General features: G+C 37.7%; 1 protein-coding gene across 2 annotated transcripts in view; it reads right to left on the reverse strand.

The window, feature by feature from the left end:
• The window catches only part of tmem131l (transmembrane 131 like), a 29,293-nt gene that overhangs the window by 3,507 nt on the left and 5,538 nt on the right, over positions 1–20,248 (reverse strand). The window contains exons 4-31 of one of the 2 annotated variants that reach the window (XM_067497652.1): positions 15,554–15,625; positions 12,666–12,789; positions 12,396–12,512; positions 10,899–11,003; positions 9,427–9,504; positions 7,974–8,127; positions 7,641–7,699; positions 7,452–7,557; positions 7,249–7,351; positions 6,922–7,066; positions 6,658–6,828; positions 6,494–6,563; positions 6,281–6,404; positions 6,116–6,185; positions 5,872–5,981; positions 5,707–5,776; positions 5,377–5,510; positions 4,346–4,488; positions 4,043–4,229; positions 3,547–3,732; positions 3,112–3,261; positions 2,455–3,007; positions 2,235–2,344; positions 1,563–1,723; positions 1,253–1,459; positions 1,009–1,084; positions 434–540; positions 182–314 (exon numbers count right to left, since the gene is read on the reverse strand). In XM_067497652.1, coding sequence (XP_067353753.1) covers positions 182–314; positions 434–540; positions 1,009–1,084; positions 1,253–1,459; positions 1,563–1,723; positions 2,235–2,344; positions 2,455–3,007; positions 3,112–3,261; positions 3,547–3,732; positions 4,043–4,229; positions 4,346–4,488; positions 5,377–5,510; positions 5,707–5,776; positions 5,872–5,981; positions 6,116–6,185; positions 6,281–6,404; positions 6,494–6,563; positions 6,658–6,828; positions 6,922–7,066; positions 7,249–7,351; positions 7,452–7,557; positions 7,641–7,699; positions 7,974–8,127; positions 9,427–9,504; positions 10,899–11,003; positions 12,396–12,512; positions 12,666–12,789; positions 15,554–15,625 — 3,825 coding nt within the window. Of the gene's footprint in view, positions 1–181; positions 315–433; positions 541–1,008; positions 1,085–1,252; positions 1,463–1,562; positions 1,724–2,234; positions 2,345–2,454; positions 3,008–3,111; positions 3,262–3,546; positions 3,733–4,042; positions 4,230–4,345; positions 4,489–5,376; positions 5,511–5,706; positions 5,777–5,871; positions 5,982–6,115; positions 6,186–6,280; positions 6,405–6,493; positions 6,564–6,657; positions 6,829–6,921; positions 7,067–7,248; positions 7,352–7,451; positions 7,558–7,640; positions 7,700–7,973; positions 8,128–9,426; positions 9,505–10,898; positions 11,004–12,395; positions 12,513–12,665; positions 12,790–15,553; positions 15,626–20,248 lie in introns of both variants that reach the window. The other variant, XM_067497651.1, reaches the window with a different exon arrangement.

A 20,248-nucleotide genomic window follows, 5' to 3' on the forward strand; every position in this document is an offset into this window, starting at 1 on the left:
TTTTTTTTTTGTTTTCTCCTGAAGAAAATATATCTCAGATTTCTCAATGTTTGACTTTTTCCACAAGCTGGTTGACAAAGTTGGTCAGTTGTGTGTCGCTGGTTTGTCACTCCAACCAACCTTTTACAGTACACAAATACATTTCCTTCGTGCAGCATTTCTTGTGCATACAAACACGTACCCATTGTAGGCCCTGGTGGTTGCTGGCTGAGGTATGTAGGGTAGTGCTTCGGGGGTGTTGTATCTGAACTCATTGGTGAGGGGAATGGATGGAGCCGACCACGTCTCTTCAGGTAAATACTGATCTATACGCTCTGGGGGACACATGAAACCTTTCCATTAGAAGTGGGAAGTCATGCACAAGCTGTTTATGTTGACAAAATAAACATCTGTGTAATTCAAACTTTGTTTTTTCTTAAATATTTGTCTTTACCCATGTTTCTCTCCACTCCTGCAGCAACAGCAGCAAAACTTGGGGCAAAGTTGGAGGCTGTGGAATCTGGGCTTTGGCACAGCTCTTTATGGTACAAGGTGTTCATGCTAAGCAAAGCAAAGCAAATGGTTGCAGTTACAAAACTGTATATTTACCTTAAGCTCACTTACAAAATTAGAGAACACAGTCTGGACCTGTGGTGTGGCTACGATACAAGTATAGTGCAAGACATTACAATGCATTTTTTCAAATTAATTGTAATATCCACATCACTGAATCTGCTCTATTCACCTTTAGACACTGCAATTCATTGCATTGAAAATGACTTTAAATAGCAAAATTATGCTCTAAATAATGCTTTGCCACACAGATAAAGTACATAATCTTTTTAAAGATGCAGTTCTTTTGATCTAAATATTTGTTTTTTGTTTACATCAACAGATTGATGAAGTGGCATTGATGATATATTTACCATGGTTACAAATACGAGCACGTTTCTAAGGCTTAACCATTAACCAGCCACCAACCAACCATCCACTTCTCGTATCAACTTTTGTTGTGTTTAGTCAAAGTACCTTAGAGCTTTGTAGTTTGTATTCATGGTCTGGTAGCAGTCTCTCTCAACTGGATAGTTGTATGGTATGGAGTCTTCTGTAATAAACAACAATTCATATATCAAAATAATGCAACTGATCCTGGATAAAATTATGTATCCTGGCAGCTTTTCTACATAATAGCTGTGCACGAGGATTATGAAACTTAATGAGTATGACTGCAGTCTATGTTCTTAAATTCCTAGGAAAAGTAAGCCCTCCATACTTTTTCTAGATGAGGTAGGGCAGCCTTGTGTTCGTGCATTGGGGTCTTTGTCTCCCTCCATGCTGCTAGCACTGCTCCAACTTCCCCAGCTTCCTCTGCTGGCCCTCACACTACCTGATGAGCTGCCAGAGTCTGAGCCGGACTCACACACTCCGGCACTACGACGCTCTGCAGCACACTTTCGTCTAGAGCGAGCAGGGCACATACCTGCTGGACATCAGCAAAGGCCAGTGAGAATGAAATCAATTGCAAAGTTCTTGTTGAATTGCTAATGCTGCAGAAATGGGTAACAGGTCGAGAAGTTACGCACCATTCTGTTTGATGAGGTTCTCAACACTCTGTACAGGCTTTGGTGTTTCTGACTTGGAGCCGTTGCAGCAGCGGTTCCTGTTATGAGTTTCACTGAAGTCTGTTTTCCATTCAGGTTGTTTCTCCCTTTCTGGTATCACTAGCACATTTTGCACAGGAGCGCTACAGAAACAATTAGATATGGTCCATATTACAATACTAATAATTATCCAGTTAATTATTTTAGCTTTACACACAATTTAATACCAATCACAATATGTCCTATTTAGTTCCCTAGCTTTCGATTAGTCTTAGTTTTTCAATTTTACTCTGTGGCAACAAAAGAAACAGTTTTATATATTAAAATTAGGGGCTGGCAACCAATAAAACAAACAAAAAAATAATAAAACAATTATTATATGGTGTGTACTGCCTTACATAACCTGAGGACCTCAACTGAGGATTCGGCAGTTTGTGGGGTTCAGTGTCTTGCTTAGGGACATTTCAACACGGCAGTCGGACCATGAACCGTCTAGAAGCAGCCAATCTGTGAAGCCACTGCCGCCCCCTCACCATGAAATGCAGCTTTAAATTTTATTTTTCTTTCATTCTTTTCTCTGACTGATTAATCAAAACTAAAGCTCTTTTGACATATATATATATATATATGATATAAATATTAAGTGTGTCCCACCTGGAGACATTTTCTGTCTTTCTACGACTCTTCTTTCCCTTTGCATTCCCTGCTGCAGTGCCAGTTTCTGCACTCTCTATCTTCTTTTTCTGGCCCTTTTCTTCTCTTCGCTGGGAAAGCAAAAACATAGTGAGTGATACTAGTAAAACAATGAGATGATGAATTCTGAATCAATATGTAATAAATCATATTTAATTAAATAAGTAAAGAACCATCTTACTTCCTGTTCAGAACTGTCCCTTTTCTCAGAGTTGATCTTCTCTGCATAGTGATCATGGCAGCTCTTCTCTACAGGACTGCACACCAACAGGCCTGGCCTAGGCCCTGGACCCACTGTTACATTATTTGGGAAAGCAGCAGGTATTTCCACAGGAAACATAACTGCTGCTGGCACTCTATTCTCTATACTTCTGAGAGGGTCTTCTTTAAAGTTAGTAGGTGTCTTCTTTTCCAGCTCACTGATGAAAGCTGGCTCGTTGTTGTTGCAGACATCGGGGTCTGGGGTCAGGGGCGCATCCACTGTCAGGTCTTCTTGCTCTTCATCCATCATCACACCACCAGCTGCTGCTGGGGATGTGCTGGACTTGTATTTGGTGTAATAGAGTGAAACCTTGTGTTTCTTCTGTGATTGGGATGGGGTAGTTGAGGAGCCTTTCTTTGAAGACTGAGGACGTTGGACAGGGCTGTTGGCTAAAGCTGGGGAGCCACGCCCCTTTCCCTTGTCAGAGGTGTGACAAGTGTCCACATAGCTCTTACAACTTCCCTTTGTTTTACTGCCCAAACAACACACAAAACACTTATTTAGGTATTTTTACACAAGATAAACATCCACTTGCAGTAACTGACTGTGTGAAACTGAAAACACCACTAGACATACTTTACTCCATTGGGTGTGATATTGTTGACGGAGCCGTTGTCTCGGGACAAGACAAAGGTGTGGTTGCTTCTGATGCTGGGTGTAGAGAATTCATTTAGGATATATTGAGCCTGACGGAAAGCCATTAAACACACACCAAAAAGGGAGAAACTGCAAAAAAAGAGAGATTATGAAAAATTAGCAGAAAGTCTTAAAAAAGTAAGAACCAGAGCCAATGCTCTTTGATTATTTGACAACATACACACTGCTGTGATCCCAGTGGAAACTAAGGGGAGAAATTGTCGTGGGTGTAAGCTAATGGTGGCACAGTACAATTCCGCATTTGGGCAGCATGGGGTTGTTGTAGGAGTAACCTTGTTTAGTGTACATCTTAGATGAATGAAAGAATTTCTTTGGCGATGCAATAATGCAAAAATCATTAAAGAGAGCACTAACCATGTGAAGATGAGGGTGACCACCCAGAATGTTTCCTCCCAGCTCGGGCCAGGAACCACCTGAGCGCAGAGAGGCAACATGTGGTGGGGTAGTGTCACATTGAGAGTAAAAGGGAAAGAGGTGCCACGTGATGTCACCAGGGTGAGGTCCCGAATCACCCATGATGAGGTGAAGTCTGGGGTAAATCTGAACAAACAAACAAGTAAAGACAATGAGAAAAGTGGTGAGATAAAGAATAAACGGTAAAATAAAAAGAAAGCGGAACGTATAATTTGGGCATTTCACATATTGCAAGAAGATTTAAAAGAGACAGTGGAAAATGAGTCGACAGATAAATGCACTGCATTTGTTTATAAGATATCGGAACCTCTAGTACTTACTTGGTAATAGGTTGCATGTAATAACGGTATTGCATTACCACATTATTTAAATGTTAAGCATTAATACATCAAAAATACCCACAGTAAATAATAAAGCTGGCTACTCTTCCACTTACGCAATGGTGATCTCAGAAGAGGTGTTGTGTTCGAGGCTAAAGGTGCGACACTGCAGCACCTCAAAGCCAAATCCCTGGCATTTGTATCCATTTATATTCATCGACATGACGGTCAGTGGAAGCTCTCCGGCATTTTCCACCTTGAAACTTTTTCTTATGGCAAAAAGTGGCTTGTTGGTGCGTAGACCTAGAAATGTGCAAAAACATTTCGCCATTTGTAAAGTGAGTATTTGTACCCAATGCACTTGGACAACATCCTTCTACATGAATTAATCTACTTTAAAATGTGAACATTAATCTTACCATCACGACACTCCATTAGAGTTGACTGAGGAACGTTAAAACGTAAAGAAGCTCCCTGGCCAGGCAATTTGCCTCCAACTCTTAGCAGCTCTTTGGCCCCATGGCCCTGCACCATCACCATGTCAAAGACAGTCAGGTTGTTCCTAAAAAAATAAAATTAAATTAAATAAAGGAGTTTTTTGTTTTTCGTTATTTTCCCATTTGGTAAAGTGTACAAAAAAAGTTCTAATACATAATAATAAAAAAAATAAATAATAATGGGCTAGTAAACATAGTTTACTGCACTCTCATCTGGCAATATTTTCTTATAAACCCCATAAATGCCAGTGTTCCCCCTATAATAGTACAGGTATTGCGGGCTGCGGTGCCAACAAGACCCCCCCATAATGCCTACAGAAACAAAATAAAAACAAATCTAGCAAAAAAACAAGACAAAAACCAGTTTTTGTTGACAATGTGCACAAATGTCACTGCTTGACCTACATCCCCTTCACTCCACTCCAGCCTTTAACAAGACAGACACATTGTCAGCTTAGTAAAGGTCATATGATTTGTCTGTTGCCGTCAGTAAATGCAGCATTCAATTGGTCAGACAGACACACAGACCTGAAGCTGGTTGCATGTAATGTATACAATGCAGAGCAGTGATATTAGGTCTAGCAATATGATTTCAACTGTTAAATCAAGTCACTTCCAATTTGTTAACCTCATAAATTTAAAGTGTCTTGAATGGAAATTTAAACCTAAATTTTTAGTTTTTTGAAATACATTTTTTTGATAAGCAGTTGTTAATAATACAATGTCATTCATAACTGATATATTCTGGATTCTTAGGAATATTCTGTTGCAAACCCCAAAAGCATAAATAGCCAGTTAGAAGAGTTTTGTGTTTCTTGAGAAATAACCAAAAATTGTGTGCACGCAAAAAACCTGTCATCCTCTTGCCACCATGCTGAAAAAAATGTTCCAGGAGAAACACTGAATCCAAACATGAATGAAGAAACTAATGCCAGTGATAGTAAGGTGAATACCTGATGACGAGAATGGTAGTGGTGGGTTTGTGTTCTGAGGGAGTAAAGACCACAGCAACCTCTCTGGCCTCCCAAGGCTGCAGCAGCAGACGCAGGACACCCTCTCCTTTTAAATCATCAACACTGTCCCCTCCCTGAACACAGATAAACAAAAAAGGAGGTGGGAGTTAGCATGAAAGGTAACATTAGCAAGACTGCAATGCAGCAAGAATGCCAGTTTTGCCCATGGGTTTAATAAATGAATAAAGTTCGATAAAGGCCCGTTCTTGTAAGACAATTAGTAAATACAGCAAGACAACTTCATTTCCCTGCAGTGTTTTTAAGGTTTACCTTTGGGGGAGAAGCCAACAGAGAAAACTCTGTGGTGCCAATGTGGACAGAGAGAGGGCTGATATTAAACCTGAAAATCAAAACAAAGAACACATTTTCAAACAAACTAGAAGAATGTGCTTAAGCAATGTTGCACAAAACAACTATTTACTATTTTATGCATACCATTTGGTTAGAAGGTCCAGAGCCTCCAGGGGGGCAGGGTACACAGAGATAATTCGAATCTCTACAGAAACTACTGAGGATGAGGGATTCTTCAACATAAAAGTCTTCACCTGAAACAACCAAGGAAACATTTCCCAAAAGACAAATGTTAGGTTTAAGCATATCCTTAAAGGTAAAACCATTATTTTCATAAAAAAAAAAAAAAAAAAAAAAAAAAAAAAAAAACTTTTTAAGGGTTGGTCACCTTGCTCTCATTGACAGGTGTAGCACCAAAATCCACAGGAGAGGACGTATTGACGGGGAGTCTAGGCCACCTGAGAGAACAAAAAGCATTTCCACATCATCAATTGGCAGCAGTCTGATGAAAAACTAAAAAGCTAATAGCTTAATAAAAAGTAGTGTGACTGACCTGCATGGCAGTTTGTCCTTGCGTTTCTGCCATCGGGAGCAGAGTTCAGCAGCCAGCTTGTTGTCTATAACCCAGGACGAGGAAGAAAAGTCTGGGAGAAGAGACCGCTGCCACTCTAATTGACCTAAGGGGACATTAGAGGGGGAAAATTTTAAAAAGCTCATAACTTTTTCTCTTACAGTAAGGATTATAACATGTTAGGCCATGTCTTACCCATTTCAGACAATCTCAGTGGGCATGGTCGCCCACACTCTCCTTCCACCTCAAACACCACATCCCCCTGCTGAGAGAGTGAAAACATCATCAGTAACTGCATCTGATTCTGTATGCTGACCCCAAATGCAAACTGCTAAATAACCACCAGAGCTAGTTTTTACCTTGGAAGGAGTAGAGTGAAAGTAGAGGGGGATTTGCAGAGAGGAGCCCAGACTAGTATCTAGACTCAAGGTGTACAGCTGGTCAATGGGCAACGTCCTGCTGAGCAGCTGGAGGGACAGAATCTGCCAGCAGCCTTGGGGAACTGTCAGTGGCCCACTGACGTTCATCACCTGATAGACAAGGGGCAGCAGTCTCAATAGTTTTTCTTATGAGAAATTAACTTAAATTAACTAAAGGTTTGCTAATTATAGCATATTGAATACCTCCATCACTCCTTGCAGATTTGGTGAAAGGCTGACATTAAATATAGTGAGGGGCAGGAGGAGGGAGTTGGTCATCCACAGATCCACCTGGTCAGCTTGTCTTTGCTTCACTGTGAACAGTCTGGACAAATCCCCAATGCTCCATCTGCAGAAAGCAACAAAAAAAGATTAACACAGTTTCAAAGGGAAATGTGATTTTCAAATAGACAAATATTTTTGATTAACCTTTTTTTATTTTATTTTATTAGCATACAGTTTAAAAACAACATAGGTGTTTGGCTTGGTTGGAATCCTGAGTATGAAAATGTGAAAAAGACTCTGAATTACCTGTGTGTGATATGTAGACCGGGAAAGCTGTAGGCTGTGCTGTTTCCCAGAATTTTTAAACTCATTTGACTTAAACATTTCCTTCCATGGCCTGGCAATGAACCTGATTAAGAAACAGTTAGTGATCCACTTTTCTTAGACATTGGGTCAAATGCTTATTGCATTTAAAATAAAAGAGCTGAGGAGAAACAACTTGAAATTACCTCTGCAGGATATTGTAGCCACTTTAGTGAAGTTTTTTGCTTCGGGTCTCAAAGGAACCTGATGAAATTCCAGGTTTGCCTCCACTTTTGAGAGCAACTGCATGTCCTACGTGATGTAAAGCATCTTGTCAAAGTTTAAATAATTCTACCTAAAGGCCACGATAAAGCAAAACCAAAAGGAAATCTCACCTTTACATACAGCTTCTTGCCTCCAGAATTTAACATATAAAGTCCTAGTTGTGGCTCCCCTGTAGAAAAAAGAAAAACAGTATTTAAACTGTTTGTAAAGGATAACAAACTAATGGACAAGTTGAAACGATATAAGTGATCCTGGTCTGTGTAACCCTAGCAACCCTTTTTTTTCTTCTTCTGTGGATCAAAATATGCATTACTCAAAGAAATAAACATAAAGAAACTTTCTATTTCTTTGTATTACTGATGAATGCCAGTTAAAATCTAGGGGTATGGTTTCTTTAAGTAATGCTGTGCAACACACTGTAACATTCACATAGCGTCACCCACCTACTGCAGTCTGCTCTGCAGTGGGGGCCACCAACAGAACCAGTATGTGCTCAATGACGTAAGGCTTCAACTTGTCCAAGTCAGCAGGCCGATCCCCGTGCGCCGACAGATTAATCTGCAGACTGAGGCGCTCCTCACTCTGGAGACAGGACCCCTGGGACGGGACAGGAAAGGCATACCAGTCACACACCAAACACAGTTGGTAAAAAGGAAACAACACCAGAACAATAAGGAACAGTTCAAGAGTATAGTAAATACTGTAAAAGCAGGGCAAAAAGGGAAATTTAAGTCTTAAACAGAAAGAAAGAATTTAAGATATGGATAAACTAATAGGTCACAGTGCAAAGAAAACTAATGCAAATGGAAAAATGCGAATTACAGTTTGTATTACCTCGACCAAATTACAGTAACCAAACGGACAGCAAAAAAGTGGTCAGTAAATACCACCCCTACCTTCACCCCTCAACCCCCCCTGTGACTAAACCCTGTTGAAGCTGACAGATCAGTAGTGGGAGAGTGCAAATCTCACTCCACACCACAGCATGTCTCAGTGGGTGAATCAGCAGTTGACGACCTGTAGACAGATGCCCTGGCTTGGATCCACCAGCACTCAAAGCTTGCAATAGCAAGTCTAATCCTTTGAAACCAGGGCTACTTCTAACTTCCTGTAAGGCTCATTTAATCTGTAAGCAGAGTCAACACTAACCAAAGGCCATGTTCACAATTTAGTTAGTGGAGTTTTAAAAATAGAACTAAGGAACAGGTCTTGAAAATGATGTGGCAGTCACGTGAGTAAAAGGATGATTTCACTCTGTATAATTATGACAATATAGTTAGGTTGTCTGGATCCATGTCTTGCATCATGTGTATTGTGCCACACGAGCACTGGGAGGCCCACATCAATTACAGTGTCTCTTGAGAAAGCAATTAAAAGTCTGGAACGGGATCTGACCCTCTTTAAGGGTTAGAGAGAAAACAGGAGGTGCTCAGATGATGAGCCCGGCTTTCTCTTAAAGTTTTAGACTTCCTGGGCTTTTGCTCAAAGGTGTGGGTGTGATTAGAGACAGCTAAATTTGTGTAAAGTAGGAAAAACTAAACAGGTCTAGGAGAACACATCATACAAAGATTAAGAAATTTTTGCAAATGCAGTTCTCAATCAAAAACATAATTTGGAGAAATTCACGTATTTCACAATAACAGATAGCCATTTTTATTTTTTAGTGTTATACAGAATTTCTGAATAACACTGATTATTTCACTATTTAACACTGAATTGCAGTTCTCATTCTATGTCTTGCAACTTTTGTGCCGAGAAATAGAATGTTAAGGTTTAACTGACTGAACTGTTAGATGGATCACAGACCACCCCCAGAATGCCTAAATGCCCAGTACAAAGGGCTCGACAGCATAAATTATTATTGATTACAGAAACAGACTTGATGAAAAGAAGTACCTGACGACTGCTGAACAAAGTCTTCGGTAAGCTGCACTCCAGGACTAGACCCAATATAGTGATGTTGGAAGCATCTTCCTGCAGGAGGTAAAGCAACCAGGGGTTGACAGGGTTAGTGTAAATTTTAACGATAAACATTAAAAATGATTTGAATACAAATTGTACAAAATTCCCGAAAAACATATTTTACTTTATCATTATCGGTCACCCATTAATTGATTAGCAAAATGGCAATTTTATCCAAATCTAGAACACAAGAAAGGCTGCATACTTTAAAATGACTGAATTGTGTTCTTTTATACTGTATGCTATAAAACTATACAGTGATTAGTACAATTTTACACTCAAATCTTTTTGCAACTGAAATGAGACATCAATAACAATATGACTATTCAAATTATGAGCACCCTTTAAAAATTTTATTCAGTAGTCCAAAACACCACAAGGCCAAACTGGTCTGCACAGGGTCAGTGGTTATCATTACTGAAAAAAACAAACAAACAAACAAATAAAAACAACTTGGTCATTTCCAATCAAACAGCACCTCTTTTTACCTGCTCATTGTCACATAAATTTTATAAAATACACTAAACATGCAGTTTTGGTACATTGTATCTACTACCATTGTGAGGGACTAACTTTCTAAATATCCTACAAACTGGCTAACCCTAAACTTGCCCTAAACTTTGCTGAAAGCTGAAAATTAAGTTTATTATTGTTAAATAAAAATGGTAGGCAATAAATATTTGGATTTGTGAAGAGGAAATGCAAAGAAAAATACTAAATTTGAGTCAGCGTACTGATTTTTAATGAAACTCATAATTATAAATATTCTGTTTATGTAGTGAGTGTTTTACCTATATGTGGGAGAGCTTGTTGAGAAAAAAAACAAAAAGGGAAAAAAAAAAAAAAAAAAAAAAAAAAAAAAAAAAAAAAAAAAAAACCAGCAGCTGTCAATGTGAGTGTGAGAGTCTCTCTGCACTTGGCCGAGCTGACATTTTGCAACTACCACCCCACTTCCTGTTGTGGAGGCAAGGACTCCTTTCAGATAGCTTCTAACACGTTTTTACTATCTTGGTTTGTTTCTAAAACTATGCACCAACTTGTCATTATTGGTTTTCAGTATGAACAACAATGTGAAATAAAAACTTAGACATTTGGTGAAAAAAGTTGAGTTTTTGTGGATATAACTTGCATGCTAAAAATGTTTAACCCCCAAAAAGTGAATCAGTAAATTAAAAAAATGATAAAATAAAATATGGTTTGAGGGCTCCTTCTCATTCACTACACATATTGAGAAAATACATGACAGCATTTGAGTGTTAATGTGTATCACAAAGCCTCAGTGTGTCTGTATGCAGCCATCTGTTTATCAGAGCTAGCAGGAAAGGGGAAATCAGCTGTTTCCAATGATGTGCTATTCACTTATCTAGGGCGTGCACAAACCAATACATGGACATTTAAACACATACCTGAGTTTGGGTCAGCTTAATGCTCTGTGTGTGAGGGAATATTAGCAAACTATCCTTTCTTTGGACAGACTTTAATGAACCCTGGTGATCTCCCACACCAAATACCTGCAAAAAAGACCGGTTCACATTTAAAAAAAAAAAAAGACACTATATCATGCACATGATATTAAGTCCAGGATGTCAACAATCAAACTATTGAGCAGGGTCATCAAAAGGGTCATCACTGAATGTCTGGAGCTGTGGCAACATGCTAGCTAATGCGTTCCGCTTATCCATGCAGAGACATACAATATAAGTAAAATTAGCTAATAAAAGGAGAACTACAAATGATCCAACATTTTGCAGATTTGGGGTTTAAATTTACAGGCTCTGGTTGACTTCCTCAATTAACAAATGAATTGAAAAAGTACTGACCAAACATGCTTCTGATACTATAAATGGTGATGTGATTGGCTCAAGGTTTTCAAGGTCCTCACTTAAAATATTTTAACGATAAGATAAAAAGCATGCAAGGCCGGCCAAACTGGCTCCTTGTTACCAAGTTATCTATGGTTAATCATTCTACAGTCATTTAACATGTACCACAACACTGTACATAGCACAAAACAAATCAGGTTTAAGTGAATCATATCAATTACAGAAATTACACGACTTAACTACAGTGCATTACAAGAAATGGACAGAAAGTTTACCTAGAAATTGTCAACTGATAATTCATTGTAACCCAAAAAAATGCATGAATGACTAAACCATTTAAATGTCTTTGAAATATAAAACGGGAGTGGCACAGTTAAAGGCTGGACAAGCGAGTCTGGGCTTGTGTGTGTCTGGGTGTGTGTGCGTGCCATGAATAAGTACATGTAATAAAACACTAGGGTGCACATTTAGTATGCCATGGACAAAATTTAAGACATAAATCATATTTTTTGCTCTTCTGGAATATACCTAGTAGAACCTATTTCTTTCATATTCTTATTTCTAACCAACTAAAAATGTAACTGATGCACACATACAACAAGTATTATCTTTTTTACAAGCTACAATTTGAAATATAATATTGGCCACCAAGGGTGGTAACAAAGGTGTGTATAAATCAAGCAAACCAAGGTCATAAAACTAGTGCCTAAAGTGGTACACTAGCAAAACCAGTTTGGGTAAAACAAGACAGACAGAGACTGGAGTGAATGTAAGCCCAAAGAAAACAGCAGTTTGAAGCATGGGAATGCACATTTGAGAGAGCAACTATCTACTATCAGACAACAGTCTGATGTGCTGCTACTTTGACACATTTATACAAAAGCTTCATATGGCTTTTATAAATGCATTTTGTGGTAATACAAGTAACACGTGTGCATCGTTCACTCTACTATCTGGTTATATAGGCTATAGGCTGAGTAAAAACAAGGATCACATGCATTATGATGTAGGAATTTAACTGCCATCACAACTGAACACCTCCTCTGTCTATACAGCAGGACATGTACTAATCCAACTGACCTGGTATGACAGCAGCCCATGGGCCGATGTGTTTATAAATAATGTGTTTTCTACATTGCCCTCCTCAGACGGGAGGAAAATTAGTTTAAAAGATGCCTTCCCTCTGGGTGGTATCACCTAGGACAGAGAGGAAGCGTGAGACATTAAGTCACTGAAACAAGATTTTAAAAAAATACAAAATAATTTATAAAATACAGAAATTATACTATACTGTACATTATACATGAGGTTTTTATGTGCACCCAGAGGTGCAGCCACATGGACACTTACTCTTCTGTGAAAGGAAGGTATGTAAAAATGCCTGCTGGATGTAAACATTGACAGCAATGTCACAGGAACCTCCTGGCTGGGGTTGTGTATATATATGGTTTCAGCTCTTGGCAACCCCAGCGGCCTGTAAACACAGACAGAAAAGCATCATAAAAACCTGGGCTCTGTCCTTTTACTCATAAGACACCACGGCCACCTGAGAACCAAATGTGAGGACATTTTTCAACTACATAATTGTTTAGAAATAATAGTCAGCTTATTCACATGTTTTCTAATGAGTCTTGATAACATTTAACAAATTAGCACTGGAAAAGCTACTGTGGTAAATGCTAATTTAAAAACCTGCTATTTAACAGTCAAATTATTTTTTCTTAACAGATAGGTAACAAGTGGGAGCTCCTTATTTTTAATCTTAGAAAAGCCATGGTGCCACAAAATACATACACAAATGAGGACAAAAGCAAAACCTTTAAAAGGCTTTGCACAAGCTCAAAGATTAGCTCAGCGGCTTTGGCCATTTCTGCTGTAACCTATTAGAAATACATTGTTTCTCAAGTTTCTCTTGTCAAATCCCTTTCCCAAGCAATTCTAACTGATTTAAACCATAGTTTTATTTCAAATAACTTTAACACAACCTTATAATGTTATGTTTTCTGCTCATCATAAAAAGAGGAACTTAAAGGCATACCAACATTCATAAAGTGTGCTGCATTCAGTTTGAATGGCTGAGAGTCACATTAACATGAGTGAAATGTCAATTTGACTGGATCTTAAAGATAATGCAACGTGTGTGCATGTCTTCAAGTAATTTTACTTTTGTTCTTTGGCAACAATTAACCTCAATAGAGTATAGTGTAATTAAAGGATACTATGGGTGCTGCAGTAATTGAGAATGAGTAGTGTGGATTAATACTGTTAAATTGTATTAATTGGCTGGTTGTGTTTTTGTGAACACAAAGTACATAACATTAATTTGAATTGTTAACAGTTATTTTTTTCCAGGTTTAAAATAATCACATTTTCCTTCTTTAATCTAATAATTGTAAACAAATGATGATAAATTAAGCTAAAATAAACAAATCTGTTGAAACAGTCACATATACAATATTATTCTTCAACAAGAAAAACAATTGCTGCATCTGAGCCTCATTCTAACCTGCATAATCTAAAAAAAACATACAGATCATGTTTGAGCTAATTAGCATTCTTATTCAGACAATTACATTTTCCTAAATTAGCAAATAATAGACATTGCAATACTACGAAAAATGTAAAGCAGAGGTGTGTTTGGAATAAAAGCTTTATGAACACTGCTTTCAAAACACATTGGCAGTATTGAAGCAGGACCTATTCTTGAAAGCCATCAACAAACTACTAGAAATAGTATTACAAGAACTGGTTATTCCAATCTGCACCTTTAATAGTAGTCTGGAAATCTTATCTTTACCAAGTACTTTCATGTAATCATTAGTGGGCATGCAATAGAATATGATTACCAAACTTTCATAAGATGTAATATTAACATTACAGGCTTTTAGCTGCAAAAATGTTTTTAAGGTGCAAACATAAACATAAACATATCAAAATGTAGTATTTGAGAGCAGCCCCTGAAATGCAGTTGAGGAGACTTTACCCTGTAAACACTAAGTCTACAATGTTATCTTTACCTTTACATCTTCATCTCAAATGTTCTGCCAAGTCTCAACTGAAGCACTTTTCATTTCCTGTTTGTGTTTGACTTCACTTTCACTTTAAACAACTGAACTAAAATTTAGCTCAACAGAACTTAAATCAGGACAAAAAGTTATTTTGTTAAACAGTAAAAAAACAAAAAACAATATATATATATATATATATATATATATATATATATATATATATATATATATATATATATATATATATATATATAGTTTTTTGTTTATATTTATATATTTATATATGTGTTTTGTTTATACACACACACACACACACACACACACACACACACACATATATATATATATCAAGCTGTTATTTGATTGATAAAGGTTAAATAAGAGTAATTTGTTAATACAATTTTTTGTTCAATGTTTCTGAACATGACATGATCCTCTACACCAAAGATTATCAAATGCCAAACAGCCAAACGTGTTCAAACTGCAACCAAGATAAACTGCTTAGTATTGGTAGTAGGTCTTGTGGTCAGTTTACTGTTGCAGTCACTACCAGTTTATTAAAAAAAATAAATAAATATTTCAAGTGCATTCAATTGTGTTTGCAATGTCTCACTGTTTTCTAATATTTCTATCACAAGTGCTTCAGTGTCTTCTTTTGTTTATTAACTAATTATGTGTGGGTTAAACATGAACAGTAGAATCACTACTGTCCCCATAGTTTTGTCAGAAAGAAGAAACCACAGGCTGTGTGCGCGACTGTATTGCAAACATGATAAAACATCATGAAATGCTGCTTGGGACTTCTTACTGCGCAAACAGGGCAATGTGGTGTGACACAACATTACATTACATTACCGCTGTTTTGAAAGTATGGAGGAAAACAGAGAAGCCTTTTCGCCCTCTCATGTGGCTGGATACTGGGAAAGTAAGCTTATTGCCATATTTGGAAATCCTGTCTTTTCTTTAATGTCCCACTCCCACTCCTTTTAGGAAACCTTTCTATTTAGTCGGATTCATGTCAGTGACTGGTCACTTGGTATGAAACCACTGTCTTTTTTCTACTAAATGAAGTTAGTGTAGTTTTCCACATCACACATCAGGTGGTGAAATTAAGTAAATTTTCTCAACTGGTGACCATAGGACGTTTCATAACTTTTAGTTCACAGTGAATAACATGTATGCCTGTTAAGGCACGTAATATTAAAACCAAGAAGAGAGAGCAGGACTTACTGCATCCCAAACTCCAACACTGGGGGCTGAAAATGCAATGGCCTCCCATTCTCCCGGGTATATGAAGAGGAGCTGGTGGACAGAAAAAAACACACAATTAAAAAATAAATAAATAAAGCCAAATTACAGTACATATATTTAATCAGTTTTAATAGGTTTGTATATTTTACCAACACCTAAAAAAGAATGTGAAAGGTTAATTAATCACACCTAATAACTGACCCACCTTATTGCTTAACAAACGGACTAGAAATTAGCACAGAAATTAAATAATTACATGTTACATAAATAAAATTACAAGTAATGTCACTAATTTTCTTGAACTGCCATATAAAAATGTCTTGTGTACACATAATGATTAACAATGATCTCACAATATTTTAAAAGTGCCTTATAACAAATATGTTGTTGCAGAGCAGGAATCAATACAGTAAAAGGCAAATGTGTTTGTGACCTACTTAAGGTAAAATCTGATCATGTTTCATAAAAACACAAGGTACAAATATAATGTCAAACAGCCATGAGGTCTACATGTCGATATTCCAGAAAATCGAGAGAAATTCCACAACTGAGCTAAAAGAAAGACAACATTTATGAAGAACCGTTGTTTTATCAATGATTTGTCCGAATTCAAACGGTGCAGTCACAAGAAAGCCAGGCAGCTTGAAGCAGGGGGTTATGTTTATCAGTACTGAGTTTTTTTAACTGAATATAGTTAACACACAACAGGCTGATGTTAATGTCCCATATAGACAAATATGGCAGGTGCATCTATAACCTGTGCTTCTCTCTCACAACAAATGCACAGCATATGAAAAAGTCTAAAAACGATGAACCAACCACAACGCACAGTTAAAACAGGAAACTCTTAAAACACCAGCTCTCACATAGACATTAACCAACCAAAACATTAAACCACCAGGCAGTTTAATATTAAAATATATTTATACACAGTTTTTAATAAAAAGGACAAAACCCACAAAAAGCCAATAAAATCTTTGTTACTTGAGAGTCGTGATGTGGGAAAAAAAAAAAAAAAGGCAGCTGGTGAAGGTGGCGTAATTTTATCCATAACTTGTACTAGCAGCTGTTAATCCATACATCATTATTTATGTAATATAGGTATATGGTTTTCTAGAGTCAAATAGAAATTTGCCTTGAAAATAAAAAAACAGTTTTCTTTTATTATCCTCAGCTTTGATTTTGTGGTATGTTTTATTAAGGCATTCGATTATTGTTAATTATTGTTGTATGATGAAATACTCTGAGATACTGTACTGAGCTGGAAACACAACCATTTATGGAGACTGAATGATGAACAGGCATACTCTTTGTATACCTCTGTGTATTTACAGTATGTTGATAAAATAAATGCAAATGTGGACATTTCTGAAATGAATAATGTCCTGTCAAGGCACTTGTTTCATTTGTATTATTGAAGGTCAGAGTGTACAGACCTCTATCATCTGATTTGGTCAGTGTGGTTTGTGTTTAACAGAACAGTGTTGATGATTGATTTTATATCCAGTTACACAAATACTGTCACTAGCCAATAGTCAGACTTGTGTCTCTAGCCAAGAATTAGCTGCTATTTTGTTTTGCTCAATTCTATGAAAAGAATTGCCTTCAGGCTAACTTGAACTGTAACAACTATTTACCACTAGCAATACATATCAAAATACACCAAAAGACACCAAGTACCTGCAACATATGAGTGTACATAAAGACCCAACAATACTATGATTAGAACCATACAATTTATCATTAACACAGTTACTTAGAAATCATTTTCACAGTAAGCAAAACCAGATTAAATGACTACATCACACAAGCACTTGGGTGTGCGTAAGGATTTTTGTGTTACAATAAAGGCCCTAATTTTTGGGGAGATCCACTTCGATCATAAGGCATCTTCAGACTGTTCTACACTGCAAATCCTGCAAGACTGGGAACTTCGGTCTGTTCTTGTGCCAAAAGAGATATGGTGGCAACCGGGAACTTTGACCTTTTAACTCAAGGTGAACAACTTTATTTTAACAAACCTTTTGGTAATTTACCTATGGCCTGTGTTCATAGCAGTTAAAAATGTTAAACAGCTGGTGTCAGAGTTAAAATACAAACTATTGCTCCCATGTGCCTAAAGGGAGAAACATGCATTTTATTGGGTATAACAAAAGTCTGCATAGTCACTACAAAACATTATAGAAATTCATAAATTAGATCAACTGTTGTCTAAGCTATTTCACTTTGAGTTCCTACTGCCAGTGCAAATCAAAAACAGAGAAAGACCTCCTGAAATTTTTGGGTAGGCTCCCTAAGCGGTATTGTTTAGAACGAAGTACCTAGAACTGTTTGAAAGTGCCTACAGTAGCACCTGCTGCAGTTTGGTTGGTGAACCCAAGTGTCCTTGGGTAAGATCCAGCTGATGCCACTCTTGCTTGGGTTAATGTTGTAGTAGTTGCCTTGGACAAAAGCCACTGACATGTATCTGTTTCGTTTTATAAAGCTAATAAAATTAGAGATGATGTTTTACTGGTGGCATTTAAAGGGCTGGTAAGAGTATGATAATCCCACCACTGGTTCTTTGACAATTAAAAAGTTAGTTTGCTCAAAAATGCTAAAACCAAATATCCAAAATATAAAGTCTATTCTTTTCAACAATAGCCACCAACCTGCTACAGTGGTGAGATGCAGTTTTAACTGAAGCGGTAGAGTTCCAGATCAGCATAATCTTGTCTAAATCCAGCCTTTTAAAAAAAATGTGTCTTAAATCTGTGGTTTCTAACAATTGGGGCAATATATCGGTTTCTTTTTTGGTCGGATGCATAGTCAATCTTACTTCTACTGTTTAAGCAATTGCTCTGAAACAACTGGGCTGTAATCATGCCTCGTCCATAATGAGGCATCTGCTTTAGAACAATATGTTGGCATTTCCCTCCTGCTGCAGATTTAGCTTGAGATTAAAAAAATGCAATACCACAACACAAAAGAACATACAGGCTAGCAATGGGGTTTGACTATGTGGGGCACTGTCTTATATATGCATAAGAAGTGCTACCTTTTCTCACACTTTCTGAAGTCCTAAATGTCATTTAAATCATAACATGTCATAAAAGTATAACTTTAAACTGTTTGAGGGAAGAAACTGTGGGGGTGAGCATATGAGGGGTCAAATGTGAAGGAGAAATGAGTTCATCTGCCTCTGCAGATGGGTATCGCATGATAACAGACAGGTGATATGGATCTAGCATTGTTTGAAAAGGTTAGCAGTTTCTACTTCACCTAAGAATTTGTCTTCTTAAAAGCAGATAACTATTACGATGTGGAATAAAAGAATATTTTAAAAGACGGTGTTTTGGAACCTTATGACAATTTACATTTGCTGATTAATGCAAATATCAAAACATTCATTTTAATATGCAAGTCAGTTTCAGTTTCAAAATGTAACACTGAGAACACGCTTGGTAGTTTAGTATTAGGTTCTTCTTATGTACTTTAAAGGTGAAGGAGGCCAATTACTTTGTGTCTAATTAACTTAGTATTTCTGCAGTGCAACACAAACTTCCCTTTTAGAAAATAGCATATCACTGAGGTGTGTACAACTGTTCTGTCCACTGCTGTGGCACAAAAATAACAAGTTATGTTTGGCGTTATTTGATCCCTTGGATCTAACTCACAGAAAGTCAATGTTAGCAGTGACCTCAGCCATTCACCAGGGGAAAGGTTAAGACCTGGGGAGAGTTTAGGTCAACTCGTGTTCAAACACTTGTTAATGTTAGGGAAACAAGAACAATAAAACTGAAACATTTCCACAGGCTTGTGTCAGGGAGATCATTTTTCATTGCCATCATAAAAAGCCAGTGTATTTTAAGAAACAACTGATTCAAGAGCTAAAATGATCAAGAGCCAAGTAATTTTGACACGAGACTGGGCTCAGAGATAACATTAACCTCTGTATCTGCAGCCTGCTTTGCTCTTTAGACTGGGAGAGAGTGTTGTCAGGCCTGCCTAGTGTCTGATAACCCAGGCACGAGCAGCATTAAAGCCCAAAGCTCTAGAGGTCTCCAGGTCAAACACTGCGACAAAGGCTCCCTTGCCTGTCACCTCCCTGTGCTTAACAGCCAACAGCCACTTTTAAGTCTAGGCTTAAAACCCTCCTCTTTGATAAAGCTTATAGTTAGTTATAGTCATGCTGCTCTAGGCTTAGACTGCTGGGGGATCCACCCCCATGCATTTCCTGCTCGTCCCTCTCTCCTCTCACCCCATATTTGTCACCACTGTATGACATTAACTTTGAGTCTTGTCTCTCCTCTAGTTGTCTCCCTCTATCTGTCCCGTTTTCCAGTGTGCAGCTACAGGTCCCACCAACCTGCCCAGTGATTTGTTGTTGCTCTTTTTCTTTTCTCTCTTCACTTTCCACTCACCCCAAACCAGTCAAGGCAGAAGGCCGCCCAACCCGAGCCTGGTTCCGCTGGAGGTTTCTTCCGTTAAAGGGAGTTTTTCTTCTCCACTGTTGCCTAGGGCTTGCTCCAGGGGGAATTGTTGGGTTTTCTCTATAAATCTTTATAGTCTTGATTTTTTCTCTGGAAAGTGCCTTGAGATGACTTTGTTGTGAATTGGCGCTATAGAATTAAAGTTGATTTGAATTGAATATTCCCACACTGTTCAGCTGTGTGTGAACCAGATGAACTCTTA

Source organism: Channa argus, chromosome 3 (genome assembly GCF_033026475.1).
Source record: "Channa argus isolate prfri chromosome 3, Channa argus male v1.0, whole genome shotgun sequence".
NCBI lineage: Eukaryota > Metazoa > Chordata > Actinopteri > Anabantiformes > Channidae > Channa > Channa argus.